At 39.0% G+C, this 24084-nt stretch overlaps 1 protein-coding gene across 9 annotated transcripts in view; it reads right to left on the bottom strand.

Annotated features, from left to right (window-relative positions):
- Positions 1-24084, bottom strand: part of EFCAB11 (EF-hand calcium binding domain 11) — a 195553-nt gene that overhangs the window by 159535 nt on the left and 11934 nt on the right. For 6 of the 9 annotated variants that reach the window (XM_032179266.2, XM_058429824.1, XM_058429827.1 and 3 more), the window contains exons 4-5: positions 14084-14185; positions 13098-13188 (exon numbers count right to left, since the gene is read on the bottom strand). In XM_032179266.2, coding sequence (XP_032035157.1) covers positions 13098-13188; positions 14084-14185 — 193 coding nt within the window. Of the gene's footprint in view, positions 1-8300; positions 8444-12134; positions 12307-13097; positions 13189-14083; positions 14186-24084 lie in introns of those variants that run through there. The other 3 variants (XM_058429825.1, XR_009210387.1, XM_058429828.1) reach the window with 3 other exon arrangements.

The following is a 24084-nucleotide window of genomic DNA, read 5'->3' as shown; positions in this document are numbered from 1 at the left end:
GACGGACATTAAAGCGAGCAAGTACCCCACCAAGCCACCCCACCCGGGGAAAACAGAGAAAAACTCCATAAAAAAAAAAAAAAAAAAAAGAAAATGAGAAAATTAAAGGAATATAGAAAAGAGATGAAGAGAAGGCAGTAAACCCAGGAAGAGGCCATGATCCTCTCCATGAAGAAAAAGGCAAGATCACCTGCAAAGCACAGTAGTGGGAAAGGTTTGGTACAACCATCACAGAGAATACATCTCACAGAGACAGCAAGAAATTTGATCTCATATGACAACTCTAATGAGCTGGCTTGGGGTACTGTACTGAGAAGAACTCTGAGTTCTGCAGAAGAGGGCAGCTACAGGTACAGGAGGGGTCAGTGGCAGGCATGTCAACTACTTGCCATCCTTGTAACAGGGAACTGAAGCCAGCTGAGTTACATTTCTCCTGGATAGCAAAAGGGGTATTGTATGACCTGAGTGACAGGCATACCAGATCTCTGCACGAAATGGAAGGCATTCTGGAATGACACAGGACCAGAGTGGGGGAACTGAGTACAGAAGACAGATTCTGGTAGCCCAAACGCTTTGGTCAAGTAGAGATCAGTTTTTGCCTGAACTGTGACATGGTCCCATTCTGGGATCAAGGCCGGCACCAGGGGATCTAAGCAAGAGGATCCAGGAAAGTGGATAGCACAGTTTAGAGATTTCTCAGACATTAAACTTGATGAGGAGAGAGAGAGAAAGAGATACTAATTCACTGTGGAATGTATGATGGGAAGGCAGACACATTAAAGAAAGAAGGCAAGTGGTAAGTAAGCTTCAGATCGGCCAAGAGCAAGTCCAAGCACCTGAGCCCACTTAACAGTGCAGGCCCTGCAGTATGGGTCAGAACAAAGGGCAGGGGCCTTGGACAGAGGCCTAAGTGAAGATAAGGAGGAAAAAGTGGTGTCAACATTGATTCTTGGGCTTAATGGTAGCTAAGGAGACTAGAGGTGTGGCATGTGGAGGACATGGCCCTGGGAGAAAGGAGGAGGGTTGGGAATAATGACAAGAGTCCAGGATCCATGTCTAGCCACCAGTAACCAGTCCTGGGATTTTAAGATTCTAAAAACTCCATGAGTGGGAGGCAGGTAGAAGTGAGTGATAAACAGGCAGAGTAGGGGGGAAAGTAAAGGGTATTAGTATTAGTACTTGTTCTGCTTTTCCTGGGGCTGGCTTAGGAAATGGGTAAGCCAGAGTCTACCAAAGGAGCCATCATCAGTAGCTTCAAGGGCTGGGGTAGGCAGAGGGAAGAGCGAGTGCACGAATTACGAGGCTTCACAGTAAGTCTGTAGTGGATTTAATCACTGCTTTGCCCTGATTTTCTCCAGCAGCAGGTTGCAACCAAGGAGAGAAGAAGAGCAGATAATGTGGCCCAGCTGGAATTTCTAAAACACAATGCTAAACTCACAGTAACCGATGAAAGACTCTTCCAAGTGAATCAAAGTATAATCCTGCCTTACGAAGAGAAAGTCATGAATTTCGTTTGGCACTCCCACTCCAGTTAAAATTATGACAAAACTCCATTCAGCAATTTTCAATATATTTGGCTTTTATAATTTATTTGGCAAATACTTTGGTCTTGTGATAGAAGTTCATAGGCAAGATGCATAACACATGGGTTCCTATCAGAGCAATCTGAACTGGAATGCTTTCTACAGTTTGATGGATAAAATGTCGCATCAGCTTCCTTTTGTATATTTTTTCAAATGAAATCTCAAATATAACAATCCAAACCAAACCACTTCATAGGAACAGGGAAAAGCCATATAATCATGCAACCAGTGCATCAAGAATGCTCTTAGGGCAGAGTGAATAGGCCTTGCTTCCTGGTGTTTATGCTAGGCAATGGAGGGACACAAAAGCATGCTTCCTACCTTCAGGGTCTCTAACACTGTTAAAAGAAGTGAGAAAGGAATATGACAGTGATTAAGAGCATAAGCTGGAAAGGCAGCCTCCTTTGGTTTGAATCTTGGTTCCATCAGTCACCAGCTGGTGGCCTTGAGCAAGTCCTTAGACCTCTCTGAGCTTTTTCCTCATGTGTAAAATGGGGGCAGGCAGAGCCCAACCCAAGACGTCCCTGTGAGGATTCGTTCAGCACAGTGCCTGGCACATGGAAAACACTCAGTAAATATTAGCTGCCAGTGGCATTGTGGTTGCTACTATTAAATATGTCAATATGGCAAGTGTTATAGGAGTTCTACAGAAAAGGAAAGATATTTTGTGGGCTGGAGTGATAAAGAAAGACTACATAGGGCCGGGCGCGGTGGCTCACACCTGTGATCCCAGCACTCCGGGAGTCTGAGGCGGGCGGATCACTTGAGGTCAGGGGTTTAAGACTGGCCAGGCCAACATGGTGAAACTCTGTCTCTGCTATAAATACAAAAATTAGCTGGGCATAGTGGCGGGCGCCTGTAATCCCAGCTACTTGGGAGGCTGAGGCAGGAGAATCACTTGAACCTGGGAGGCAGAGGTTGCAGTGAGCTGAGATCGTGCCACTGAAATCCAGTCTAGGTGACAAAGTGAGACTCTGTCTAAAAAAAAAGAAAAGAAAAAAAGAAAAGAAAGGCTACATAGAAGAATGTTCAGCTAAGGAACGGATACCATTCAGATATGTGGATGGGGAAGTGGGAGGAAGAGGAAAGAGAGCAATGAACCTGCCATGAACAAAAATGCTAGGAGAGAAATGAGACAGTATATGGCAAGAAGAGTAGGATGAAATACTAGGGGACATGCAAAAAAGGCACAGCCGTTTCTGCCTATAGGGTCTTGTATGTTTCTGTCTATAGGGGCCTTGTATGTCAGGCCAGACATACAATGAATATGTATGAATACATACATATATGAATTCAATACAATGAATCTAGACATTATCTGGTAGGGAATAAAAAGCTATTCAAGTTAGGAAGTAACATAAATAGAAATGATAATTTACTCAAACTATCCAAAATTTAACTAGGGTAGTCCAGTGATTTTCAGACTTTAATGTGCATATGAATCACCCAGGAATATTAAAGTAAACATGTCTGACTCAGTACCTTTGGAGTAGGGCCTGAGATTAGGCATTGCTAATAAGCTCCCTGATGCTGATGCCACTGGTCTTCGGAGAACTCTTTGAATGTCAAGGATGCATCTATTTGAGGTAGCCTGATGGAGGAGAATGATGGGGTAGGAGGTAGGCAGACAAGATGGCCAGACATAAGGCAGCAAATTCATAGGTTGCTGTCATTGATAAAAATGTAGTACTGGAAATCTTTGGTCTTGATTTTAGTCTATGTATAAGGTGGAAAATCAAAACTTTGATGTAATTCTTAATTCCTGGCCTACTTTGTCATGGCATTTTAAAACAATGTTAACTATCTCATAAAATATGTATTTTATTAAATACAGATTTCTCTTATTTTATAAATATGACATTCAATATTACCAAAATTCCACCTAGAAGTTAGCTATCTACTATAAAAGAAAAACATGAGAAATTGATTCCTTTTTCTATAAAGGAAATGGCATGAATACATTCATGATATGTGGCTATTAATAACTTCAAGGATGACTGAAAGGGTTAGCAACATTTGGTCATAGAAAGAAACCATGGCAGCAGTTTCCTATGTGACAGCTGAATTAAAAGAAAAATAGCCCTCATGCTATTACAGCAAGAACAGCATATTCAGCCATATATGTAGATGAGGAATTGGATACATCGGCCACAACGCTTGCTATAAGTGACATCCCAAAAACTAAACCCAGGGTTGGGTAGCTGTCAAACCCAGTAATTTCCTCTTGAGAACAGTCTTTGTCACACTGACAGCCCACATCTATATTCATGCTGTGGTGGATTCTGAATAATATCTGTGGTACGCAGAGAAAATAAAGGAGACGGCCATGCCATTCTCCATGATAGATGACGCCATCAGTGAATTTCAGAGCTGGAGAAGTCTGCCAGATCGTATAACACAACACCCTTTTTTCTCAGATGACAGTGCAGTCCAGAGAGGTTCACTGATTTGTGGAAAAATGGGTCAGAGGCAGAGCTGGGCCTAGAACTCATCCTGGGGCTTGACTGGACTCCCGGCCTTAACATGATGCCAGTGTGGTATTTAAAGAGTAAAACAAATAATAGTAATAAAAAGCCTGTTTTTTTTTTTCCCAATGAAATAAGCCATTCATTTACATAAGATGAAGTCATCTATTCAAGACCTACAAAACTGTGCTAGGAGTGTGGAGAGTGTGATGATGAATACCCTACTATGCTGCCTTCTCACGTTTAGCTTCCATTCTGACACTGGAAATAACACATGGGTACAAACAACTATGAAAAAGCATGAAGAAGAAAGATATTTATGAAAGATTAGGAGTTTAAAGCAGAAGGTAAAGACAATTTCCTTTTTGGGGGTTGCAAGGTGGCAGGGTAGGGCCGGCTTTCAAGATAAGAAATATCTTAACAGCTGGGCCTTGAAGGATGAATAGAATTTGTATCCAGATGGGTTTAACATAAGAGAGGACTTCAAAATCTGAGCTTCCTAAATGTGAAGAGACTAAATATTCCTTCCAATCTAATAATATATCCTTCATAAGTTAGCTTAAATGAAGAAACCAAAGCAACATAATCTATTTGAAAATCTATGTAACAAAGTCATCTTCTCTACTTGCTTCCTGGTCCAGTTTCTGAGTTTCAATTCCTCCATTTCTAAAGTTCATACTGGTAAAAAAGACAATCAAAATCAATTAAGAATCCTCTGAAAAACTGGTATTTCCTTAAAATGACTAGAATATAATTGTTTCTATAGCTGAATTTTTAAAGTACAGTTTTATTCAATATATCACATGTGAAAGTCCCTAGAAGTCCCTCAGGGAGGAAATTCTGAGGTCAGCTTGAAAAACTTACACACATTCATACTGCCCATCTTGTAAGCCTGTGCAAGAGGACAATCAGAAAAGGGAATCTCTGACAATATAATTTTGAAACAAAACCATTGAAATAAAAACTGAAGCATTTCCATTGCAGAGAAGACACAAAATTTCATGAAATAAAAATTGGACCTCAAGAAGTCTACTTCTTCGGTCATGCCACTCACACAGAAGGTAAAGCTGATGACTGTTATCTATGTATGGCTACAAAGAATGAAATATGATTTCTAGGTGTTTTTATGGATGTTTCTGTACCCGGAAGCAGGCAGATACTCAAAGACCAACAGCCATAGTCACTAAATTAGGTACTCATTGTAATAACTGTGATCTTACTGAAGTTGCATGATTATACACAGAATCATTCTGAAGCACAAAGTAATGACTGGGAAATTTTCTCTTGTTAGAGATGGACCAGGAAAATGATACTCAACAAGTTGGCTGCTGGCAGAAAGGAACTGTAGGAAGCTAAAAACTATAGTGAGAAATAACATTTCAAAAGAGACGCAAATGACTTGAAAACAAAAATGCTCTCTGATATCACTTTCCTTTAGGCCCTCAGCTCTGCAAGACTCTTCCAATCAGCGTAACAGAAGAGCCTATTAGTTTGTTTTACCCAAGCTGGTGACAGTCCTTACCTCTATAATGGCTGTGATATAACATCTATATAATTTTTCTGCCAAGAGAATATCCATCACTCCCTTTTACAATTGCATTCCTAAGCCCCAGCCCCCACTAATACTCTGATTTTGAAAATATCTTATTCAACAAGCAATGACATTCTCATTTTCACCCAATTTCTAATATTCAAAAAAGGAGAGTTAGATGTCCTATGTCCTTTGACCTTCCCTTGTGTAATATGAAGAAAGGGATTCTTACACCAAAAATATCAGGATATAACTTTAAATGTCTCCGGTCATGACGGGAGCATTTGGTGCCTCGATATTGCCACTTTACATCAGCATGTGGCAATCTGCCTGTGCACTCAGGATCTTGGATGCTGGGTCAGGGCATGGACCTTATGCACATTCACATTTCATCTCATGACTGGGAAGCAAAAGCAGCTTCCCAGAGCTTTTTGCCAACTGACAGGTGGTGGGAATGTACAAATAGCAGTGCTTACAATGAGATGGAGAAGGCTCCTAGGCATGGAGAAGTAAACATATCCATGCAGAGAAAAATGCCAGCCAGAAATACCACAGGGTGTTGATGGCGGGCAAAGTCAAGAAAGAACATTAAGCCAGCTTCCTGATGACAGCGAAGCTAAATCATGAACCGAAAACGCCTCCAAAATAAAGCAAAAAGAGACCACCAGAGATTAATTCATGAAAATCACATGTAGACAGAGAAAAATGGAAAGCAGAGCCACATGTGGCTATGAAGCTCCTGACTGCATTTCAAAGGACTCTTTCCTAGTTTATGAGAAATAAACTAAACCAGGAAGAAAACAGAATTTTACTGTCACAGGGTATTTGGAATAAGTGGCAATGGACCAACGATTATTTATTAACTATAATGCAAAAGGCAACATGCCAAGGACAGAGGCAATTACAGATATAAGTCCATAAACTCGAAGAACTTGTACTAATTTATGGGGACAATCATAAACACTGTGTTTTCATTTATCAAGTAAGTGAATGAAAAAATACATAACAATAAATACTATCAACATTTAAGGAAAGAAGACTGTACAATGTAGAGAAAGAAAGGCTTTATTGAGGAGGACCTTTAAAGATGGTTTAAATCTGGACAGGTAAGAGTAGGGAAAGGCACTGCAAACAGAATGAAGTATAAATGCATATCACATAAGCAAAGGAACAAGTACCATGCCAAGGGAAACACAGGAATTTGGGACTGATGAAAGATGAGTTTGAAAAGGGGACCAGATGTTGGAAAAGAGACCAGATGTTGGAAAGCCAGGTTAAAGAGTTTTAACTTTACCCCTTAGTCACTGAAGATTTCTGAACATTAAAAACAAAAGATAGCGCTACAAAATTTTCAGTAAGTTTTATTAGTGTTAAAGAGGAAAGATGTTTCTTACTTAACTTTTAATTGCTCAAAACAGCCTATTATCTAACATTAATTCTATAGTACAAACAGTACTATTGTACAAACAGCTCTTATGTCTCTTGAACTTCTGCCATTTTTAGTGGGTAGAAATTCTGACTAATAATGAAACATCATCTTTGATATAGTACACAAATACACAAATTGTGACTACCAGCTCTAAGAGGAATACAAAGTTATGTTTCTTTTTTTTTTTTTTTGCGATGGAGTCTTGCTCTGTCACCCAGGCTGAAGTGCAATGGCGCAGTCTGGGCTCACTGCAACCTCCGCCTCCCGGGTTCAAGCAATTCTCCTGCCTCAGCCTCCCGGGTAGCTGGGTCTACAGGCACGTGCTACCACACCCAGCTAATTTTTGTATTTTCAGTAGAGACAAGTTTTGTTTTGAGACCGAGTCTTACTCTGTCGCCCAGGTTGGAGTGCAGTGGCGTGATCTTGGCTCACTGCAACCTCCACCTCCAAAGTTCAAGCAATTCTTGTGCCTCAGCCTCCCGAGTAGCCAGGATTACAGGTGTGCACCACCATGCTGGGCTAATTTTTTTTATTTTTAGTAGAGACGGGGTTTCACCATGTTGGCCAGGCTGGTCTCAAGTGATCCACCTGTCTCGGCCTCCCAAAGTGTTGGATTACAGGCATGAGCCACCACACCCACATGAAAGTTTTAAGTTTCAAATACTGAAAAAAGTCTCAAATTTTGAAATCCAAGTATTAAAGATTTTATAATATCTTTAGACATAATAAATGAGTAGCAATTTTGAATTTTGTATATGAGAGATCCCTTGGTTTATGAAAGTAATTCGTTCCTCACAACTTTTCTCTTGGTAGAAAACTTGCTTTCATTAATTGATGTGGAAAAAGTTATAATTAGCTTCCCCCAAGCAATCACTCATTTAAAAATAAAATCTGAAAAAATCATTGTTTCCCCTAATAAAACAAACACCTCTATAAAACAAGAGCTGAAAGTAGATAAGGGAGCTACTATAAAATAACAAGATACAGCAAAATACAAAAGGATATGAGACATCAGCAGAATAGCTCAAGAAAGAAATGTAAGAGAAAAGTAAAACCAAAACAGAAAAAGAAAAATGCCAAATTGGACGCAGCACAAAGGAGAACAGATATTGTTGAAAATACACTAAGAGCATGGTAATATACTAAGAACAAAGCAAGCAATTAAAATAAAAATTAGCAAAAAACTTAAAAGGACTTCCAAAATAGGCATAACCAATGTTCTCAAAGAAAAAGAATGTGACTCAAAAATGTTAGCATTCAATCCATTACATATTTTTATTCAAATACAATGACCCAGATAAGCATTTTTGAACATGAAAGACAGTGGGGAATATAATTCTTATGACCCCTACTTGAGGATAAACTTCAGCTGAGCAGAAACCATAGCAAAAGGCCTGGAGGTGAGCTTTGAATTCATTCAACTATAGAGCTATGACTAAAACAAAACAGGAGATTATGATTGCACAACAGAATGTGAATGTTATGAACCCTAATAATACGTTTTCTAAAAGAACACATTGCTTTCATTAATGATAAAATCACTAAAGTAAACATCACCAGAATACCTAGGCAACAATTCACAAACCTTACAAAATTATTTTACATTTAGTTCTCACTTTCAGAATGAATGAATGATACACCAGTGTTCTATTAAATTATAAAGTGAAATGATTCCTTGATGCCTATGTCCAAGTCTCTTTCTTTGGATCGTTTTTGTTGTTTGGTTGGTTGAATTGCTGTTGTTTGGTTTGTAAAATTAAAGTGTAATACGGGCAAGTACTTCCGAAAGAGCCTACTCTTGATCTCTAGAAATTTCTTTGGGAAGAATCTGGCAGTCACTGAATTGAAGACTATAAAAACTTATTCAGTCATTCAAGCCACAGAGGACCCTGGCCTAATTAGAATTCTCCTTCTCTAGCTGCCTTCTTCTAGTGCTTTTCGGAGATCAGCTTTTTTTCTGGACCTGTGTAGTGAATTGCGGACCTGGGTAATGAAACCCATACATGCTGATCAATTAAGTGAAAAGCTACTCAAGCGTCTCAAAAAGTGAACGTCTAACCTTGGAAACATTAAATAATTTTGCATCGCTAACAGCCTCAGCAGCTGATGTTTTTATTATTGAAAATTGTTTGCATGACTGAAATAAGGATATGTGTGATATGTTAGACATCTCTGTTTCTTTGGCCTACTTCAATTTACACAAACAGGAAATATTTTTCCAGTTCACAACTTCCTTTAATATGTGTTATTCTTTTTATTTATTTATTTATTTTTTTTAGACAGAGTCTCACTCTTGTTGCCCAGGCTGAAGTACAGTGGCACAATCTCAGCTCACTGTAACTTCGACCTCCCGGGTTCAAGTGATTCTACTGCCTCAGCCTCCTGAGTAGCTGGGATTATAGGCACCCACCACCACGCCTGGCTAATTCTCGTACTTTTTAGTATAGATGGAGTTTTGCCATGTTGGCCAGGCTGGTCTCGAACTCCTGACCTCAGGTGATCCACCTGCCTCGGCCTTCCAAAGTGCTGGGATTACAGGTGCAATCCACCATGCCCGACCATGTTATTCATTATTTAGTCTAATTTTGGGATTGTGATATTATAAAAATACAATTGAGAGTTTAAAAAGCCCATATTCAATCAACAAAGTATCTTCTTTGGCTGTATGTTGCAGTGGTTTCCAAACTGTTTTGGCCTCACAACCCTAGGAAGTACAAGATTTGTGGGCATATACTCCACAACATGAATATACTTATTTATAGACGAGCACATGTCTTATTATATTAATATACTATGTACTTGGTTAAAATATAGAAATTTCTAAAGAATTAAAGATAAAAATATTTTATTTATTAATGGCAAATAACTTTCTGATGTCACTAGAAATTATTAATACTTAATAAGAACAATGTACATTAATATACTTTATTATTTCTGAAAATCTTGGCTTAATATTTTATAAGTGAGCAATTTAAAATTCAATTTGTTTTGATACTTGGTTTTAATGGATAGTATAGGTACCTCATGAAAATATATAGATCTAAATGGGAAAAGGTCATCATGCCGCTGACTCCATCCTCTGATAATGCAAAGGTTTAGGAATTTGGAAATTTGTTTTGTTTTCTTAAATTATTATTTTGTTGTTGATGCCAACTAAAATTCAGTTAGTAAAGCCCATCTTTCCTGATATCTTGCTATTGAATTATATATATAATTATATATGTTTATATGTGTTAATCATATATAATTATATGTTTATATATGTTAATCATATATAATCATATATACAATTAATATATAATTCTGTTATGTATAACTAATTATATACAATTATATCAATTATATAATTACATATTGCATATATAATTAAACAAATGCAATTAAATAATTATATATTATAGATTACATATATAATTAATTATATATTACATATTATATATGCTTAAATATCTATAATTATATATCACATATATACAATTATATACATTAATATATATAATTCCAATCATAATTATATATTACATATATAATTCAATATATAATTATATATATAATTCAATAGCTTTAATACATTTTCAAGATATACGCTAACCCATAGAAAGATGGACATATAAATACATATATACACATATTTTTTTTTTTAAGAGATAGGGTCTTGCTCTGTTGCCCAGGCTGGGGTGCAAGGGTACAACGTTGGCTCACTGCAGCCTCGAACTTCTGGGCTCAAGAGATCCTCCCATCTCAGCCTCCCAAATAGCTAGTAGCTAGGACTACAGGTATATGTCACCATACCTGGCTAATTTTTGTATTTTGTGTAGAGACAGGGTCTATGTTGCCCAGGCGGGTCTTGAACTCTTGGCCTCAAGCAATCCTCCTGCCTTGGCCTCCCAAAGTGCTAGGATTACAGGCATGAACCACCACACCAGGCCGAATTTGTTTTTAATAATTGTGTGCTACAATCACCACAACTTTGCAGATTTTTGAGATGGAGTCTCACTCTGTCACCCAGGCTGGTGTGCAGTGGTGTGATCTCCGCTCACTGCAACCTCCGCATCCCAGGTTCAAGTGATTCTCTTGCCTCAGCTTCCCGAGTAGCTGGGACTACAGCGCATGCCACCACGCCCAGCTAATTTTTGTCTTTTTAGTAGAGATGGGGTTTTGCCATGTTGGCCAGGCTAGTCTCGAATTCCTGACTTCAGGTGATCCACCCGCCTCGGCCTCCCAAAGTGCAGGGATTACAGATATAAGCCACCGTGCCTGGCCAGGACATTCCATTTTAAACATACCAAACATGCAGCTATGAATTTTAATAGGTGACATTATGTTTTAAAATAAAATAACATTTTCAAACATCTATTTCAAAAATGTTCTCCCTGTAGCATAGCTTTTCTTCTAACAAGGTGTTACTTTCTCATTCATCGTTAAAACATTGCCTGTATCTTGAATGACTATATTTAAATACATTTTTCAAAAATCTCTATAAGGTAGTATCTACTAAAACCATTTAACACATAAAGTTCATCATATTTGGACAACTTGTCTTTTTGTAAAAAGAAAATGAGTATCAATTTTTAGTTCCTTTGTTAAAAACAACTTTTGTATGGTAGAAGTATATTGATATTCACTACCTATCTCATCACAAAATACAAAGATGCTACATTTTAAAGGATTTGCTTTTACAAAATCAACTAAGTAATGTTTTCCCATAAGCATTTTGTATGCATCTGGCTTTAACTTCTTTGCTCTTCTTCAATAGCTTGCTCAGTAGCTTGCTTGTCAATGATGCAGCAAATGAATTTCATATATGTCACTGTTAATGATAATGACTGCAAATCTTCATTCAAATAACCTATTTACTAATTTCTACTGAGAAGGGCTGGCTCTGGTCATATTTCATCAAGTTACTTTTATCCCAAATGGGAACATCTGCCAGATGTCCCCCAATATCCATTCTCTCTCCCTCTTCCTTGGTATCAGAACCTCTATTTGTGGACACATCATTGCCCAGAGCAAAGACTGCATTTTCCAAAACCCTTCCCCCTTGCAGCTGTGCATGACCTTGGAACTAAGTTTTGGTCACTGGGTTGTAAGTGGAAATAATACATATCCTGAAAAGGAGTGCATACCTTCTGCTTTCTTTTCCTCCTAACCAGCTGGAATTCAGATTTGACTGCTGAAACTTAAGCAACCATCTTGAAGCAAGAGGGAGAAGCCAGGTGTTGATACAGCCAGAGCAACAAGAAAAGGGGCAATCTGGATCCTTCCCGACTGTGTGGTCAACATTTACCCCTGGTTTGCCTATGTTTATATGACAGAGAAATGAATTTCTATATTTTTTGAGTTTCCGTTCTTCTGGGTTTTCTAGCTCTCGCTGGTGTGCTGAACGCTAATGAATATACCTGTTAACAGGGTTGATGAAGAGCTCATGCTGGGAGTCAGAGACAGCTCAGCTGTGTTCTCACGTCAGCATGTGTTTGCCCTATTAATATTACCTTCAATCTGCAGTTTCCTAACAGAAACTGCTTTTAAGCCACTTGTCCATTTTGTCAGGATTCGTTCATAAGAACCACATAATATAATCTTTAAATCCACTTTATCAGGTATGTGTGAACAGCAACATGTGTCAGTAGCTTTGAAAGCAAGGGAACAAGGGGGCTACCATCAGGCAACTCCAGCTGTTCTCTCCAGACAACTCAAGAACCACATGTAACCTGTGTTTGTCTGAAATACAGACCATGTGAGGACACCAGCATCCATGCTAAATATTACTAAAGCTCCATTTTCCCTTGGTTCACACCTAAGTATCTGATAAAGTTCTTTCTTCCTGTTCCTCTCCTGCCCCTACTCATAAGTGCTTGTATGCACCTGCCTGGTGTGCAAGTGCTCCCCCAACTTTACAGTCCACTGTCAGGGGCGTGGAAGGACTCATAGCTAACTATAGATTTCCCTCCTGGACCATGACACTATGCTGCAAGAGAAAAATGTTCCTGACTCAAAAATCAGAAATAAGTGCTTTCCATGAAGTCAAAAACATGTAAAAGCAAATGGTAAATCAAAAGGTGGTGTACAGAAGGATTTTGATGCCTTACCTGAATACCTCAAGAACAGTCCTTTCTGGTAATTTGGGAGCCACCTGCCTAAATGCTTTTTTGAAATCTTCCAAAGTTAAAAATCCACGATCTATTTGAAAACAATAAAAAATATTCACTTACTTTGATAAGACCTATCAACTGTTACTTCAGCCATAACATTTGTGCAAAACTTATTTTAATATATTACTAGGAGAAAAGCAGTAGTTTATGGTTGATTTCACATACAAGGTAATCTGAGATTGTCTCATCGGAATAATTTAAGATTCTAATAATACTTTCCTTCAGTGCAGTCCCAGCTGATCTTGAAGGTCACTCCTGGCCCTATCATTTTGCTGATTCTCTCAGTACCAGGGATAGCACTATACAGAGACATGCACTATAACAACGGTGTTAGACTTTGAGTCTTTGCGAGTTGCCAAAACAATGCAGTCTTCAAAATTCATGTCTTTCCCTTTGCTTGGTATTAGAATCATGAAATATTACTATTTAGAAGGAAATCATAATAGCAGTCAAGACACTGAACCTAGACTCCATGAGTCTTTTCATTCTGTGTATGATCTGTGGGGCCTAGGGGGTCTACAGCCACCCACCCCTCTCAGCCACACCCTATGTGGGAAAACAATTCCACCAATCATCTGTACGTCAGAGCAAGAGTTGATGAAGACGACACACGGTCTCCCACACCTCCATAGGTGGCTCATGGCCTATATCCTCCATGGCGAGTCCTTTTGTGGTTCCCATGACAATCAAGGTACAATATATTAGTACAACTATATAACTGTAAATACTATTTAATCTATGGTAAATGTCAAGAAATCACGACAGAGAAAAAAATGTGCATCAATACCTAAGGTAACAGCTAATGAATACAGTAATATAATCTTTCAAGCATATTATATATTTGATTTACTGGGTATATAATCCTATTCGCAATCCCTTAATAGCAATTTTTTTTTACATCAAAACATTTTAGAGACACTTACAGTACGTGTCAAAGGCTGTGAAGATGTGTCTTACTTCATTCCGATATCGTTGAGCTTCCTTCTTTTTCCTGACAATATTTAAAAACCCCTCGAGTAATATACCTAAAAGTTGGGGAAAAAACAATTGGTCAAAGATTATTGTCTTCCTCTTTAAGAAAAAAAATAAACAGAAATGAACAGTAATAAATCCCAATAATCAAATTTTATCTTAATTTTGGTGAACAGTACTTACTCAAGATCTGTAAAGTTTCCTGAAGACCGAAAAAGGCATTTTGCTAAATGCCAACATTTAACAAACCCAACGCTAGAAATCAATAGTGAAAACAAGACACTTTTAGGGTTCACTGAGCTTTTTCCAGGGGTAAAGGAATGGTGACCTTGAAAAAAGTGTAACACTCTTCCCCCTAATAGGCATGAAACTACTTATTTAACAAGGTCTCATAATTTTTCTTTCCTTATGCTTCTTTGATCCCTTTTTTCCTAGCCAGATGTCACTACGGCAGGTTTTCTTCCAACTGGGAGATCGGGTCAGAGAAGTAGTTTCTTAAAAGTCAATACCAATTGCACACCACAGATAAAGGTGGGGAGAATATTACATAAACAATAGAGCTGGCACCATCTCCAGCCCTGGATACACCCCACAACGTGTGGAGCAGCCTCGGGCTCAGCTTCCTGCGAGTCTCATAATAAAAGAGCCCAGCATGATAAAATGAGATTGGATACTGTGCTTACAATGTCTATTAAAATGAATTCTAATGTGATCTTTGTAGTAGGTTTAAAGAGCGAAGCCAAGAATTTAAACATTTTAGTGAACTGAGCTCTACATATCTAAAAAGAGCGGTTCATTTTTATAACTCAGAATTTCCATAAAAAAACATTATCACTCTGTTTTAAAAATAGCCTCCAATCATACAATAACCACATGCACATTTTTTCTTTTAGTGATGTAATACTAAGCTGTATACCTTTTCTAAAATAGTTCCAATCATTTAAAAAAATGTAGAAATGATTTTCTTAATTTCCTACATTTTTATTTATATTTAAAGATTTATAAACTGAAAAAAAAATCTGTCTGTGTTTAAATGATTCCTTTTAGGACCTACTGTGGGCCAGGCACTGTATTAAGTTTTGGAAATAGAGGGGAAAAGAGAATACACATGATTCCAGTCCCAAGGAAGCTACTGATCTGGTGGGGAAGGCAGTCATTACACAGGTTCAACTGCAAACGCACACCTCATTGCAAACTGTGGCATGGGCAATGAGGGGAAAGACAGGAGGTTGTGAAAAAGATTCACAGGAATCCTCATGTCAAGTAGACTCTGGTGAAGGAGAGATCCCTTCAAGGAGGAGATATTTAAGCCAAGACCTAAACCATGAGACAATACCAACTGCCTAATGTTGGGAAGAAGAGCACTGCTGGCAGTAGGAACAGCCTGTGCCGAGGCCGTCGGGTGGCAAGGTGGGAAAATGAAAAAAGGCTGCTGTGGTTGGAACAAAGTGAGCCAGAGAGAAGTGATACAAGATGAGGTTGGGGAGGGCAGCAGGGGCCAAAACTCACAGGATCTTGTGGGCCACGGTAAATAATTTGGGTTTTATTTAAGTTGCAATAGGAAGTCAATAGAAGGTTTGAATTGGGAAGTTATATGATCTGAGTTTTGAAATATCTTTCTGGCTATTATCTTGATAAAAGGACTGAGGTGGGGGAGCAAAAATGTAAAAAGAGAGACCAGTTAGGAGCCTACTGGCAAGAGACGTGGTTGCCAGGTTGCTGGCAGTGGGGATGAGAGGAGTGGAAAGTTTCCAGATATATTTTAGAATCTAAATGACATAGCTTGATGAAGAACTAGACATGGCGGGTGAGAAAGAAGGAGATGTCAAGAATATCCCGTAGATTCTGGCTTGAAGAGCTACTTAAAGAGAGGAGAAAGTCTGGGGGAGGAGCAAAATTGGGGCGAGATGAAGAGTTGCCATTCAGCTGTGTGAAGTGTTCAGTGTTCTGGAGACAACCAAGAGAAGAAGTTCAGGAGGTGACTGGCTGTCTTCTAGGCAACAGGGCATATCTCCCTCACCTACCAGAGTGCCTGGCAGGTGCTCAATCATATGTACTGTAGCAAATTAGCATATGTAGCATTTTTTTCCGTAGTTGTGGGGATACATATTGATGCAGCTCCATTCTTATCTAATCACCTTTGTGACAGAGAACACAATGCCAAATTGCTAGCTGAGGTTAAAACTGAAGTCTAGCCATGCCATGTGCCCACAAGATCATATCCATAACTGTAGCTTCATGAACACCAAAAGCTAGTCAATTAAGTAGCATCTAGAGTAGCTGAAATTCTTGAATAATATATTCACTGATAATGGCATGTCCTAGGAGGCCCTTTAGAAACGTACCCCAGTCCACCTCTCAAGGCTTCCTAGTCAACTTCCTGGTGCTTCCCCAAGCCAAGAGGCCCTTTGGTACTCCACACCTTTGCATGTATAGAACACACTGCCTGGAATAATGTACTTTCTCCTTTTTTCTCCTAGTGAATGTTTACATCTCCTTCCAGATGCAACCCAGGCATCACCTCCTGTTTGAATATGTCTCTGATTTCTCTCAGCTGAGTCCTTTTTCTGTGACCCGACGGCCCTTTGTTCATCATGCAATCATAGAAGTGATTAGGACCTATGGTAATTATTTGGCCACATGTCTGCCTGAGACATGCTGAGGGAAAGCAGCATATAGTGTTCTCAAAATTTTATCCCACGTTTAGCATGATGCCTAGCAGACAGTAGGCATTCATTACATGTTCGCTGAGTAAGTAACATTCAATGAATAATAACAAACAAGAAGATGTTATTTCTAGTTTTTAGCAAAAAGCATTAAAATGTGTGTAGTTTTTTTTTTGTTTTCTTTTTTTCCCCTAGAGACAGGTTTTCGCTCTGTTGCCCAGGCTGCAGTGTCGAGGCTAGTCACAGGCATGGCCACAGTGCACTACAGCCTCAAAATCCTAGCCTCAAGTTATCCCCCACCTCAGTCACCCCAGTAGCTGGAACTAAAAGCATATGCCACCATGCCAGGCTTAAAATGTGTGTTTTAGAACAGGTGTGGTGGCTCATGCCTATAATCCTAACACTTTGGGAGGCCAAGGTGGACAGAGAGGTTGAGGTCAGGAGTTCCAGGCCAGCATGGCCAACATGACAAAATCTGTCTCTACTAAAAATACAAAAATTAGCCATGTGCAGTAGCTCACGCCTGTAATCACAGCAATTTGGGAGGCTGAGGCAGGCAGATCACCTGAGGTCAGGAGTTTGAAACCAGCCTGGCCAACATGGCAAAACCTGTCTCTACTAAAAAATACAAAAATTAGCCAGGTATGGCAGCATGCACCTGTAATCCCAGCTAGTCAGGAGGCTGAGGCACAAGAATCGCCTGAACCCAGGAGGTGGAGGTTGCGGTGAGCCGAGATTGTGCCACTGCACTCCAGCCTGGGTGACAGAGCAAGACTCTGTCTCAAAAAAAGAAAAAAAGACCCGTGTTTTAAATGATCTTATAACTCTGTAAATGAACGCCAAAAAGTAGGTCTCTTTCTATTCACATAGCCAGCAAAATAAACTGTCACTTCAGAAACTCCAATTTCTTAAAACATATGATATAGTAGAAACCAAACAAAATTCAGAGAGAACTACATCCATAATATTTGCTCTTATCATTGCATTTGACTTAGAGAAGCGATAAAGGGAAAAAAGCACAACTCCATGGTTCATCGTGTAATTCACAAGGAAAAAAAAATGACCTGAGTGGTGATATCCTTTAAATTACATATTCAGATAACTCAGGAGTATTTGGAGCTATGCAGTATTCAGGTCTTTATTTCACAATATTGTAGGATAAAAACAAACGGTCTTTAGCTTTTACTAGGAGAAAATGTATGTGGATTTAAACTGTATGCCTATTACCACTTAAAAGGAAAAGCCATCCAATAACACAAATTACTCCGTATGTGTAATCAATTTCTCTCACACTATTTTCCCACACAATCATACACTTTTATTTCTTCAAGTCCATACTCTACGGGTTAAATTCATCAAGCATATATTGTGTGAACATATCCCCTCCCTTCTATGCCCTTAATTGTCTTAATCTTCTAAGGCAACATTTATCCAAATACAAGCCCCTTTTCTAAAGCACAGAGGAGTTTTTGTTCAGCTCGGCTCTCATGTTGTAGTAATATGATCACTTTCCAAAGCCAATACATAATAACATGCTATTCCTGAAGCTCTAGAATGAAAACACATTAATGTAAGCTGTATACATCTAGCTCTTTACATAACCTAGAAATAGAGTTCCTACTACTAGCTCCACCTGCTGTCACAACATTCAAACCTAAAATTACCACTTCACAAAGGCTTTCAGTAATTCTACTATCAGATTTCATACCCAATAAGAAATGTATTACCTGTGTCCCCTCCCACCCCGCCTCCAGAGGAAGAATATGTTCAGAAAATTCTAATTTCAAATACAATGTTGAGTCTTTTGTGCACACTGTTCCACTACTAATAGTTACCTAAACATACTTTACTGTGGTTACAAATTAGCATCACAACATTAGGAACCACACAGATCTATGTGTTTATCTGTGTTTATTATTAATATGTCTGCAGAAGGTATTCAGAAATTGCCTGGGTCATTGGACTCTATCAATAGTTGGCAAATTATTTTTTTTTAAGCTGTAGGAAAGATTCTTCTTTATATGAAAATGGAAAGCCTCATGTGTAGAGGAGATGAAGGCAGAACTATTTGGTTTGAAGTGAGTGGGCTTCCCATTCTTCCGTATCCAACAGTGTCTTTGAATGTGTTCCCAAAGGATCTAGGACTGAGGATCATGGTTTAAAGACCACTGGACCAATGATCTTTACAAATCCTTCCTGAATCTGCGAGTCCATGCATTTTTTTGTACAACTGGAAAACATCTCCTTCCATTTTATAAACAATCCTTGGCAAAATGGACTCTCTTCATGTTCTGTAACTTTATATATATTTTAGATGGAGTCTCACTCTGTCGCCAGGCTGAAGTGCGACAGCGTGATCTCAGCTCACTGCAACCTCCACCTCCTGGGTTCAAGCGATTCTATTGCCTCAGCCTCCGGAGTAGCTGGGATTACAGGTGCGTGCCATCACACCTGGCTAATTTTTGTATTTTTAGTAGAGACGGGGTTTCACCCTATTGGCCAGGCTGGTCTCGAACTCCTGACCTTGTGATCCGTCCGCCTCGGCCTCATAAAGTGCTGGGATTACAGGCATGAACCACTGCGCCTGGCCAACATGTATATATTTTTTAGTTTCCACACTACTTAATACATGTGACATATATATATATATATATATATGTCAGAGAGAGAGAGAGACTAGAAAGGTTTTTTTTTTCTACTTGTTTGTTTTTAAGCAGTTTCTTTGGAGGGTAATCATCTTTCACCACAGGAGAAGATATATTCAAAAAGTCTAACAAAACTATATAAATTTTTTACTTGCAAGTTCCATTAAGTATAGTTTTTTGTGGTTCACAGTTCTAAGCTTCAGGGTCAGTGCACACACAGAAACCCTCTTGAAAATGAAGGAGTCTAGCATCTGGCTATCACAGTGAGCTCAAATTAGAAACTGCAATAAACCTGGGGAGAGTGAAGGAGAAAACAATAAAAATGGCAAGTTATTTGGACAGTAAGCCTGGTCCTAGATTTAGTAGAAAGGAAGGGTTCATGTTCATTGTGCCACATATTGATTTTTCCAGGAGTTAAAAAAAATGCTTAAAAATTAGGGTTTAAAAGGATGAAGCAGGCTTTCAAAAGAGATAATGCCTTCTCCAGTTTGAGACACAAAATTCAAATTATGACTTTTGGAGGCCATGACAGTGAAGGGGTGGGAGAAGGATATAATGTGTTTGCACAGAAAGACTGTAAGGATGGTAGGTGAAAGTGACTTCAAAAATAATGAGTTGTCACCTATGATAAATGAATTCAGAGGATAATATTTTCTTCCAGCTTACTATGGATGTGTAGGGAAATAAAGAGAAAATAATCTACCTTAATGGAATAAATCAAGTTTTACTATATAATTGGAGGGAAAATGAGTGAAAACATTATAGGCCAGGTGTGATGGCTCACCTCTGTAATCCCAGCACTTTGGGAGGCCAAGGCAGGCAGATCACCTGAGGTCAGGAGTTAAAGACCAGCCTGGCCAACATGGTGAAACCTTGTCTCTAATAAAAATACAAAAATTAGCCAGGCGTGGTGGTGCCGCACCTGTAATCCCAGATACTTGGGAGGCTAAGGCAGGAGAATCACATGTTTACCTCCAGGCTTGAACCCGGGAGGCAGAGGTTGCAGTGAGCCAAGACTGCGCCACTGCACTCCAGCCTGGGCAACAAGAGCAAAACTCCATTTCAAAAAACAAAACAACAAAAAAAAAGCAAAAAATAAAAATAAAAAAACCAGTTACAGTAGAATAGAGAAATCTGAACCAATAAAATCTTATTTCTATCAAACCCAGGCAGGAATTGTTACTTTTTTATTATATACATCTTCTGCTCATAAAGCTTAAAAGCTTCCTCAGTGTTAAACAGCACAAAGTCCTAATACCTTATTCTGGACTTTAAAGCTTCATCCTTCCTTCCATGCACACCGGTCCTTAATCCTTCCCAGATCTCATCATGTCAGCTGACTTGGCTGGACACAATTCATTTATAGTTATGCACTATATTTCTTGCTGTTGCAGAGGTTAAAAAAAAAAGGTAAAAATCCAAGGAGAGTGGATTCTGTTAATGGGAGGACTGCATTAACAGCATGATAGCTGATATATTTAGGTATGCAAATCTGAGATGGGCAAGAGATTTGTAAGAGAACAGGGATCTAGGAAGAAGAGATTTCAGGCACTGAGGTGGACACCACAGGAGAAGAGGGTCTCTGAAGAACTCTACACAGAGAGCACAGTACCAGCAACAGGAGCAGGAGGCGGGGCACACAGCTGGCACCTGCACTGCATTCATTTACTGCCTCTTTTCTCCTTTGCTCCATCACTGTTTCAAATCCCACCCATCCTTCAGCATGTCCAGCTCCAGGCCCACACCTCCTCTAGGGGGCAGTCCTGCCCTCCCGAACTCTTAAGAGGTTTTCTTGCCTATAATGGTAACGTAACATCTGGCGGTAAAAGAAGTGGCAATATTTCTTTCATCTTCCCAATCACATAAGATATACACACATTTTTTGATGGAGTCTTGCTCTGTCACCCAGGCTGGAGTGCAGTGGCAGGATCTTGGCTCACTGCAACCTCCGCTTCCCGGGTTCAAGCAATTCTCCTGCCTCAGCCTCCGGAGTAGCTGCAATTACAGGCACCCGCCACCACGCCCAGCTAATTTTTGTATTTTTAGCAAAGACAGTGTTTCACCATGTTGGCCAGGCTGGTCTTGAACTCCTGACCTCGTGATCCACCTTCCTCGGCCTCCCAAAGTGCTGGGATTACAGGCGTGAGCCATCGCGCCCAGCCCACATGAGATACATATTTTTAAATGTCTTTAGGTCAGTGTCTGTGTCTCCTAATTCTTCCCCATCTCTATAGTGAAACATATTCACCATTTTCTAAATGGGTAATTAAATAAACATGGATGCGTGAATATCTGTAGGAGATCCCACAAAATGCTCCTATGATTATAATTTCAAAATAAGGTAACCTTAATGTGTATGCAGTTTCCTGATTATAGAAAAGAACTAAGAGGCCAATTGAAATCTGAAATCAACCAAAACCTTCATCCCTGCTATACCTTGATCTTTGTTCCATAGGAGCCAAAATAAAAAACCATACACAACAGCAGGTGTTTTATGACAGAAACTAAGACCAGAAAAAGGATATTTAAATTTAGAAAAATAATACCTTTAATAATCAACTGTCTGGTTTAGAACAAGCCAGACAAGATATTAATAAATAAAAGCATGCAAGCCAACTGACCATTAACCTAATCATCCAAATTATTTTTCAATTGGACCTTACACTGGATAGCAGTCACACAGTCCATAATTACTGCTATGATGAATCAATCTCTTTGATTTTTCCATCATTCAAAGTGAGAGTTAAAAGTAAGTTCCTGGAAAGCTTTTTCAAGTATCAAAGTAGAATATGTCCATTAATTTAAAATGGCAATAGTATAAAGAAACAGAAAAGATGTTCAATCTAATTGCCTAGTGAAAACAAAATTCTGAAGTCCTTTTTTCTGGTTTTTAACCTTAGGCATATTTTATATAGATCCGAGATAATAACACAGAGACAAATGTATGAGGATTCAGTAGGACAATGCTCATTCAGTTCTTATTTATAGCTTTTAACATAAAGAAAAGCCCTGTAAATCTTAGCTGTTGTTATTTATATAGAATGGTCTACAATTTATTCTGGAATAAAGTCAGACCATCTGAGATCTGTAAACTTGGAACACACAGTCTTTGCCCTCCATAGAATTGCCCTGACATTAAACACTCTCGTCTGCATTGAGAAAAGATGAAGCAACAGCCTTACAAAATTCACTACTGCCATTTATTGAACAGCTCGTTGACACTGACATCCACCCACCAGTCTCCCCTCCATGAGACATCACAGAAGAGCTATCCCAGGGCAGGAGGACTTATGCCTCTCTAGACAAATTGTTTTTTTGCATGGACCCTGACTGCAGTTGTGCTTGCTCGTGTTGTCCTATTTGCTCTGGATGCTAGGTAGTCCAGAACCAAATTTGAAATTAACGTCTAACAACTATAGAGAACACGGTGATTTGTGTTTTGTGTATTGATTCTACTCCTGACTTCAACTCATTGATTCATAAAGTTCCTTAGGGGAATGAATACCGGCCTCAATTTTGTCACAGTTAGGAATATGACCCATGGCACTATTAAAAATCAAAGGAAGGGCTTATCAATTGGTTAAGAGGGTGAGCTAGAGGTCAGATCACGTTGGTCTGGTACTTACTAGCTAGCAGTGCCACTCTGGGCAAATTACTTAACCTTGCTAGGCTTCTGGATTTATTTATTTTTTATTTTTAAACTTTTTAGTACTTTTATTTTTTTTTTTAGAGATATGGTCTTGCTATGTTGCCCAGGCTGGTCTCAAACTCCTGGGCTCAAGTGATCTTCCCACCTCAGCCTCCCAAGTAGCTGTGAATACAGGTGCTTACCGCCATGAATAGCTAGAGTTTTTTAACTTATAAAATGGGGATAATCAGCCAGGCACAGTGGCTCATGCCTGTAATTCCAACACTTTGGGAGGCTGAGGTGGGAGGATCATTTGAGCCCAGGAGTTAGAGACTCTGTCTCAAAAATAATAATTTAAAATAATAAATAAAATATAATGAGGATAATATGGTTTGGCTCTGTGTCCTTACCCTACCCAAATCTCATCTCAAATTGTAATCCCTGTCGGGGCAGGGGCCTGGTGGGAGGTGACTGAATCATGGGGGCTGACTTCCCCCTTGTTGTTCTCACCAGATGTGGTTGTTTGAAAGTGTGTGTCAATTTCCCGTTCACTCTCTCTCTCTCCTGCCACCACGTGAAGAAGGTCTTTGCTTCACCTTTGCCTTCTGCCATGATTGTAAGTTTCCTGAGGCCTCCCCAATCATGCTTCCTGTTAAGTCTGTGGAACTGTGAGTCAATTAAACCTCTTTTCTTTATAAATTACTCAGTCTCAAGTAGTTCTTTATAGCAGTGTGAAAACGGACTAATACAGAGGATAATCATAATATCATAGTTATATTACATACAACAATCATCACAGATGAATGTGCTCATCACAGATCTGCATGATAACTGTTCAGGAAATGATTGCCTTAATTATCTATAATAATAATAAATACTGTGAAAGGATTTTGCCAAGTATTTATTATTTTATTATTCCTCTATATTATTTTGTGATTCTTCTCTGAAGCCTAGGTTCCTCATTTTAAAATAAGGACAGATGACTGTTTTCCAGGTCTCTTCTAGTTGCAAGC

The sequence above is a fragment of the Hylobates moloch genome, unplaced genomic scaffold (genome assembly GCF_009828535.3).
Source record: "Hylobates moloch isolate HMO894 unplaced genomic scaffold, HMol_V3 SCAFFOLD_16, whole genome shotgun sequence".
Lineage (NCBI taxonomy): Eukaryota > Metazoa > Chordata > Mammalia > Primates > Hylobatidae > Hylobates > Hylobates moloch.
This window is presented reverse-complemented; position numbering and strand designations above follow the sequence as displayed.